This window comes from Branchiostoma belcheri, unplaced genomic scaffold, assembly GCF_001625305.1.
Source record: "Branchiostoma belcheri isolate BF01 breed outbred unplaced genomic scaffold, Haploidv18h27 scaffold289, whole genome shotgun sequence".
NCBI classification, from domain to species: domain Eukaryota; kingdom Metazoa; phylum Chordata; class Leptocardii; order Amphioxiformes; family Branchiostomatidae; genus Branchiostoma; species Branchiostoma belcheri.
This window is the reverse complement of record NW_017803897.1, coordinates 168,187-177,282: the sequence shown is the minus strand read 5'-3', so window position 1 is coordinate 177,282 and position 9,096 is coordinate 168,187. Positions and strand designations below refer to the sequence as shown.

Here is a 9,096-nt window from a genome sequence, read left to right as displayed (position 1 = left end):
CATACCCTATTTTTATATTGATTAAAAAACATTCGTGGCAAAACGCATTGATTATGAAGCAAAAATGTTTGGAAGGATAATAGTTGGTTGCTTAGAAGATATTTACCAAGTTTACGGAGAGCTGCATAGAACTCCACTATGGAACGGCCTCCATATGTACCTCAACATGGCGGCAGCCTGCTCGTTGCATGTGGATGGTCACCTGACTGAATACGCCGTATAGATTTTAATCGCTGTTTGAAATGTAACTCTACCTTTTAGAATTGATAAATGTATATATTTTGGCGAAATGTTTTGGCAAAACAAGCCTCGCGATTCAGCCATCGCGGCTGCCAGGAAGCTTGTTACTGTTCCTATGTTCTTCTTTGCTGAATAAACCAGTCTAAAATATGTGCGTAAACTATAAAGCTGATAGTCACATTAACTATAGCTCTGGCCTTATATTTCTTTAACAAACGTCACGATTTTCTTTGTTTTAGAACCTCCATCCTGGTCAGCATCCTCGGAGTTTGATTCACTTCACTCAGCTGCCCGCGCAGATATCAACTCTCGCGAGACTGCAGATGCAGCAGGCGCATGGGCAGCAGCAACCAATGACCAGGACCAATGGCTGATGAGGGATCTTAGTGACGTAAGCGTCATCACCGGCATCATCACCAAAGGCAGGAACTACAGCCCTGATTGGCCATGGGACAAACATGACCAATACGTCACATCCTACACCATTTCATACGGCAATGAAATCGGTGATGAGACTTTCTACACCGATGCTGATGGACAAGTTACAGTAAGAATCATTCCTCCTTTTATTTAAATAGCTATCTACTAAGATATTTGCATGTTAAAATCGTAGTCCTAAATTAAATATAGAAACAAGCAGATACTATAATGTAGCCCATGACTTTGCCCATTTTGTCGAAAGCAAATTGAATATTAATTTCACTTTGTCATGGGATGCTCTAGATGTGATGTTTTGCGTCAGCTATTCACATTTCTTTAGTCTATGACAACAGATTTGAAGAGAATCGATGCTACAGATAGATTTCAATATATCTTTATATCATGATTAGCCTCAATTATATTGATTGTAACACTATATCACCGACTTATTCTAGCCCTTGTTGTTTTAGTAATAAGAAAGATAAGTTATAGCATGTAACTTTTCTACGTTCATTGGTCTGTTTCCTTTTGCCAGGATACTTTGTCTTGCAATAAAGTTGAACTTCTCAAAGTGTGGATGTGGCTGTTTCCAAATAGGGCTTGATCTTTTTGGCATATAGACAATGTCTTTATAATTACGCTGCAGATTTTTCCGGCGAATGACGACAGAGACACGGAGGTCTACAACGACTTCAGAGACTTCAGTGGTCGCATAACTGCGCGCTTCGTCAAAATCCATCCGCAAACATGGCATGAGCACATCTCCATGCGGGCGAAGATTGTGACAGGTTAGAAACGTAATACTGTCATAGGGGAGGTAACATTTTGAGGAAAATGCAATTTTGGGTGAAATACGCCCCTAGGAATATGAAGACCTGAATGTCAACATTTGATCAAATTTCAAATGTTCTCCCCCATGTTCAGACTGCCTAACATTTGTGTCACTTCAATGCATTAAACTACGCATAAAGCCATGCTAGAAAATAGTCAATGCTCTAAAGTTAGTATTTTGGCATTTCATGGCAGAAAATTTAAGGTCAGATGACATCACAATGAATATCTCAACCCCAAAATCTATTCCCAATGTAAATATGGACTATTGCAAAATCACATTGCAAAAATACACTATTACAAAATTACAATAAGTGCAAATAGAATATTCTTATTCCGCAGTAGACTGGACACCGGTCCACCGTATTTTGCACGTAACTTGTCAAACTGAAAGCATAGAAGAAACGTAGCTTTAGGTATTAATCTCCAAGCAGATCCTAGGGTGGCAAAATACAGTATCAAATTGGCCAGAGAGGGTCTACCTGGCGAATGGATGCTGTCTGTCCAATTTTATACTGTCTTTGCTACCCTACGATCTGCCTGGAGATTACTTAGGTATGTGATATCGTTCGAATCTACCCGTCAATACACCGATGGTGTAGCCACGTCCACTTTCGTCAAACGTTTTGTAATACCCTTTCATACAGAAGAAAAATCATCGGCCGACAAAATTTGTCGACCTTCAGATCAAGACATACGGCCGAGGCTCGGCGACTATAGCCCTGTTCAGATGAAATCAGTGAAAGCGCATTGCATGTGGTTCCCACCGAAAGAGGATTCAAGTGGCCCTATATGATGAGCTAAACACTCCAATCGCATTTTGAACAAGTAAAATCTGACATTTTATACCTCCGGGCATTTTATTGTATGTTCTTATATGTTGTTTGTTATGTATAGTTAGTGGTTGTGTCACGAGACGCAGGTCAACATTTTAATCTGCAGCTTATAACATGTACCCAGGAACTTATGAACGCGTTTTTTTTTTTCAAATTAATTATTGGACAGGGCTGTGTGGACTGGTCCATTTTTAGTACGGGGGATATGGTGAAGCCATTTGCTGCATTCGCTCCCGAACCTTTCTAGTTCCTCAATATTTTGTGTACAGAATACAGATCGCTAACGGCTCCTGTGTTAATAATGTTTTATTGTTGGCCTGAATTACCCTTAATATCTGTCATGAGTAGTAGAGACGTCAACAAGTTTTGTGCTACAATTTTTTATTCTTTTTTGCCGATTCAACCAAGGTCCACTTTTACCTCAAAATCAATCTGAAACTTTTGTGTAATTTTTCGGTAAAAGAATCAGGCTGGCTAGAGCCCTGTCCTACACGTTGTTCTGATTCCGTTAACTTAACGTATATAAGCCCTAGCCGTTATCATAAGAAATATACTAAGTATGCAAAGGCTCCATTTGCCTATGTGTAATGTGAAAATGCTGTAATATCATTATGATATAGTGATTAATGGATTTTATGCTTGTGGTAGTAAAGTTGTTGTTGTTGTAAAGGTGAATATCATTGGACATGATTCACTTTCATAATATCTGAGAAAAACTAACTGCTCCTCGTGTGTTTGCTATTGGTTGTTGATCTTTTCTTAAGTAGCTACTCAGAAATGGCGCGAGGATCTCCGCTGTGGAGCCGGTTACACTACAGCAGACGGGAGGACCGCTGAGTGTGATCCTGACAGTATCTACCCGTGCTGCTCTCCTAATAACTGGTGTGGGAACACGGCAGATCACTGTGACTGCGCGGGCTGTGTCGACTACCGGGACACAGGTCTGTGTTTTATAATTAATGTGTCTGCTTGCGGGCGAAGATTGTGACACGTCTGCGTCTGTGTTTGTGTTCCTACCATGTTTATGTTTAACTTAAGATTTTCTTTAACAACCCTTCATATTGTTAGGTTTGGGCATCTCTGCGTCACGTTCTTGGGCTCCATATATCAAAATGTTATATTGACGCTAATTTAAGTTCTATGTATACGTTATGGTAACGTACGAAAGTCAAGCAAGTTATCATAACGAATAACGCATTACGTTAACGTATGCTGTCTATTACACAAAAGTCACAAGCATACGCGCGATTGAACGTGCTGCAATTTAACTTTAGTTTGTTTTATTTTTATCTCTATTACTGTATTGACACTATTCTTCTTTGTGTCTATACAACACAACATAGTCAAATAGATATGAATAACAAACATTTATACAATTGAAATACAGAGGTCAACAAAAAAAATAATGGTAACATAATTCGAGTTTTTACGTAGACAACAAAGGTGCCAACAAAATTGACAAAGATATAATTAACATAAATGATGAATATAACAACACAATAATGCTAATCATAATTCCAAACATAAACATAGTAACTTAAATTAATCAACCATATACGTATCTGAAAGGTAGCAACAGTAACAAAACATGATAGAATAATAATGACTTTTTAATATGAAATAGTATATACAATGAGAAGCCATGTGTAGCATTTGCATGCTACCACCATAGGCTCAGTGTTGAAGATTTACTCTGTGTCTTAGCTCAATCTATTATTCTAGTTTTGAATTCAGCACAGTTCTTTGTGATTATGTTACTTGGGAATGTTTTATACGTTCTTGTGCATCTATAAAGAAATGTTCTAGTCAAAGATTTGGTTCTGTGTTTGAGTAGTGTGAAACCTTGTTTGTGTGACAATCTTGTGTTGGTGTAAGATTTGAGTGGTGGAATAAGTCTCTGCGTTCCTGAGATCTTTGTCTTCTTGGGCGTACTCAGCCATTCAGTGATGAGCCACAGATGAAGTGATGTTCAGCTCCTTATTTATTCTCTCACTGGGAGGGTCTATTTCTTGTGGTCTGGATCTTCTAGACTGACTCTTGTTGCACATGCGTGTTAGTCTACATGTTAATGCTCTTAACTGTTAACACATGTTACAAGTGGCACTGACTGTCAAATCTGCTCTCTGGTTGTTTGGCTGTAACAAGTTTATGGAAGGCACTTAAAGTAGAGGTGTACATTCTCTCTTTGGCATGTTGCCAGTTAAACCTAGAATATAGATCATCAGAACTAGTTGAATTCGCTACAAGCCTGTCTTCTCTGTTTGCCTAGTCTGTAGTTTATCTAATTACAGCCATTAAAAATAGAGGTATTGTTTTTGGTGTGTGTGTGTGTGTGTGTGTGTGTGTGTGTGTGTGTGTGTGTGTGTGTGTGTGTGTGTGCCTGCCTGTCTGTCTGTCTGTCTGTGTTTCCGCGACTTTGTGGTCATCATACATTTCAGAACGTCTTTATGGATTGTGATGATATTTGGTGTTTTGGTAGGTCGTAGGAAGACAAAGATCAAGGTGAAATATTTGCCTGCTTGTGGCTGGCCCTAATACTCAAGTCAAGTTTCAAGTTTATTTATTTTACCAGGGTGTATTTCAGATCCGTGGATCTGTTTATCAAATATCCCTGGGCACACATTTAAAACATGCATTCATAAAAATTACAACACAATGACATACAAATAGAGTTACGAACATACGAAGTGGTCACAGTATACTGTATGCACATTTAGTCAAATCAGTTTCCAGGTTCAGTCCTACAGTCGTATATTATTTATGTAAATGAGGACCACAATCGCATGATTATTGAAAAACATAAATAATACATCATCCCTATTATCATTTGGCAAAAGTAGGAAGTCGTAAAAACTTGTTTTTACTGTTGGTTGTTTATCCTTTATTTCTGTAGTAGCTACTCAGAAATGGCGCGAGGATCTCCGCTGTGGAGCCGGTTACACTACAGCAGACGGGAGGACCGCTGAGTGTGACCCTGACAGTATCTACCCGTGCTGCTCTCCTATTAACTGGTGTGGGAACACGGCAGATCACTGTGACTGCGCGGATTGTGTCGACTACCGGGACACAGGTCTGTGTCTAATAATTACCTTCGCCAAGAAGGCTATGGTTTCCATAGCATATGTATGTGTGTGGTGTGTCTGTTGTGTGTGTAGTTGTCTAAGTTTATGTTAAAGATTTTCCTTAACATTAAACACTTTTATTCTGTTGTTTTAATGCATTTTATGATTTAACATGTCACAAGGCTGAATTCAATGTGACTTGACATTGTACGATATAGATACTAAAAGAAATCTTTAAAATGTTAAGATTATGTGGTTATGCTGGATAGGCATTATGCTCTTGTTCCACAGATCCTGTATATGTGTATAAAGATCTGGATGAGACCTATAATGATTTAGAACCCTTGGCGGCTTCCCTAGGTACTACAGCAGAACTTCCGGTTTTGATATCTCATTATCTTGACATGTTAGGGTCACGCAGTTTAGATTGTAGATCAAGGAAAGGAATGATATTAATTTAGGCCCCCTAGCAGCTTGGTCTGTAAATGTTTAAAAATTCTTAAGGAAGCTAACGTGATGCTTGACATAATTTCATAATAATCATATAAAGCAGGAGCAATTTTTTTATATCTTCTTTAAACATTTCTCTAAATCTGCTATAATCTATAATATTCCTTTGGAACACTTGTGACACGTGATTAGAGGAACATCTAAACAAAGAATACAAATTCAAATATTTTTTTCATAAATATTATTAAGTATTAATATAATTTCATAGTTGCAACTGCGAGGCAGTTTGTACTTTCCGCACTTGGAAGTTATGTAAAGGTAAACATCGATAAACACAATTTTTTATTCAAATCATAACCTCTTTTGCATAATTTATGAGAAAATGCTACAGTTAACTTCTCTGTTTTGATAAGGCTGTCATTGGGTGGAGAAAATGACCAACTGACATAATCAATGATGAAAATAACATGAGGATCTGATTTGCATAATTAATGAGAAAATGTATAATTTTGTCAGTCGGAAAGTCTTAGCACCATTTGTCGGTATGGGGTGTGTGGTGTGTCTGTTGTGTGTGTAGTTGTCTAAGTTTATGTTAAAGATTTTCCGTAACATTTTTATAAACACTTTTATTCTGTTGTTTTAATGCATTTTATGATTTAACATGTCACAAGGCTGAATTCAATGTGACTTGACATTGTACGATATAGATACTAAAAGAAATCTTTAAAATGTTAAGATTATGTGGTTATGCTGGATAGGCATTATGCTCTTGTTCCACAGATCCTGTATGTGACATTTAAGTTCATAAGAAGGTCATATAATTTTTTATATAAACAATAGTTAACATTTGATATTACCTAAAATTACATAAATCATTTTAAGGAAACTTTTAACCCAGTGATTTTATGTGTATTACTTTTTATCATTTATAGACCCCATTCTGGATCCCTGATCTGGTTCCCTCACCAGTAGAACAACGTTCATCGACAACGTTACGCGATCAGTGACGAGCAAAGTGTCTATCTGCATGCAGTTCTGATGCAAACAGATAGGACTACAACATGTGCTTATATTCTACATGCGTTTTTATAATAAGTATGTGAGTCATCTAGAATTTGTAATACACTTTTCTTCTGACATTTAACATTGTATTTACTCTGTTCGCCTCAATAAACTGGCAAATACCTCACTATTGTGCTTTTTATTCATATTTATATACAATTTATTTCATATATTTGAATATGTAAAGTAGATACCATTTATTTTAAAACGTATCAAATAAGCCTAATCTAGAAAAGGAAAGAATTTGAAAACTCTCCCACCCAGTGTATCTTGGAGTCACTGTACTTTAGAGAAATAGAAGTTACCGAGGAAGCTCAAGATGATACAACTGGCACAACCTGCAGCTGCGGAGAGAACTTCAGACCACCCAGCACCTGATGCACAGCTGCATCTGCGGAGAGAACTCCAGACCACCCAGCGCTTGATGCACAGCTGCATCTGCGGAGAGAACTCCAGACCACCCAGCACCTGATGCACAGCTGAATCTGCGGAGAGAACTCCAGACCACCCAGCACCTGATACACAGCTGCATTTGCGGAGAGAACTCCAGACCACCCAGCACCTGATGCACAGCTGTAGTGATAGACCTACCTGCAGGGACACAGACCTCCGATCCGGGTGCACAACCAAACAGCCACAGTGACAGGCTGTGATGATGATAAAATCAGGCAAATCTTATTTCAATAACAGGTACTCTTAATAGTAAAAATTCACCCAATTAAATTGAGAACGAATTAGAATTACCTCAGGATTACTTGTATTGTAGACTATATATTGTTTATTCAACAGGGCTATCCCTTTATAATAATATTTGCGTCAGGAAAAGCAGGGCAGTTCTTTAGGCACGTATGAAGAAGCCGAGAGGGTGTACTATACAATGATGCCCCGCAGTTTTCACAAGGCGGCAGCAGCAGGGGAGTGAAACCAGCAGGCCACGAAAACACCCGTCCTGCTCATCAGAGTGGTTCATGCGGGCGTGTCCGCCATGGCAACGGCGCTTCTCACAAGCTGCAAGAAGACCAAGAGACGTTTTCACACACGTACGAAGACCTTCTACAAAAAGGTTATGCTTCTTTGTCGTTGTAAGCTAAGGTATGTGTTTGTTTACAATTGCTAGATGGGGTACTTATTGTTTATTGTCCTAACTTTGCACACTTCTGTAGTTCTGCTGTCTTCAGAACTCGGTGATGAAGTTAACAAAAATAAAAACTGAATTTGATAATATTTCAGCTTTCTTTTTATTGTAAAACTGCGATTGTGTGTATTTCTCGCCTTACATGAGGAGTATTACGTAGACTGTATAACTGCTTTGTTTGGCTTCTGTGTTCATTTTTATGACGGAATGTGATGTTGTAAATGTTTTTTTTACAGTTTATAGGTAGCTTGAAGTGTGGAAAAAGTTTGAATTTGGTCATTCTAGTTAGCCTGGTTACCAAACCTATTATAGCTCCCGAGTCCTACATCCTTTCCGCAAATAGGAGAGGATGTAGGACTCGGGAGCTATAATAGGTTTGGTAACTAGGCTACATTCTAGTGTATTGCAGCGGCATTTATAAGTTTGACATTTAGCTAGCTTCGAATGGTATTTCAATTCAAACGGATGTTCCCAGCTGGCCCGGGGGGTGGTAACAGATGTTTATAAGGTTGTTGTTTCTGTCTTTGGACATATGTTTCCAATGCAAGCATAAACAGTAGACCACGGCTTCATGGTCCGTCCTTAGGGGACTCTTTCCAGGAGCATGCAAGTCAATAAAACCACCAACATGAAAACCCCACTGCACTCCAAACAACGACAAGCTGACAACAATGACAAGTATCGTGACTATGTCGGAAAAATTCCGTACTGTAACATGTGGTTCTGTACTCCGACTTACGTATCACAAACATCTTTTGGTTAACATACCAGCAAAATAAAAGTCAAACTATATACAGACAACCCAAACTCATACATGACGAAAGTATGAGAAGTAGCTAAAACACGTCGCTCCTATACTACAACTGTAAAAATATAATGTCAGTACTCTGTGCACTAGACATGTCTGTCTGTGTGTGTCTGTCTGTCTGTCTGTCTGTGTGTGTGTGTGTTTCTGTGTGTATATCTGTGTGTGTGTGTGTGTATGTGTGTGCCTGTGTGTGTATGTGTGTGCCTGTGTGTGTGTGTGTGTGTGTGTGTGTGTGTGTGAGTGTGTGTGTGT

General features: G+C 38.6%; 1 protein-coding gene across 2 annotated transcripts in view; it reads left to right on the top strand.

The window, feature by feature from the left end:
• LOC109472886 (hemocytin-like) overlaps positions 1–7,026 on the top strand; it is a 13,033-nt gene extending 6,007 nt beyond the window's left edge. For both annotated transcript variants that reach the window (XM_019772753.1, XM_019772751.1), the window contains exons 6-8: positions 3,092–3,268; positions 5,221–5,397; positions 6,772–7,026. In XM_019772753.1, the coding sequence (XP_019628312.1) occupies positions 3,092–3,268; positions 5,221–5,397; positions 6,772–6,791 (374 nt within the window). In that variant the 3' untranslated portion in view covers positions 6,792–7,026. The remainder of the gene's footprint in view (positions 1–3,091; positions 3,269–5,220; positions 5,398–6,771) is intronic.
• The last annotated feature ends 2,070 nt before the right edge of the window (positions 7,027–9,096 follow it).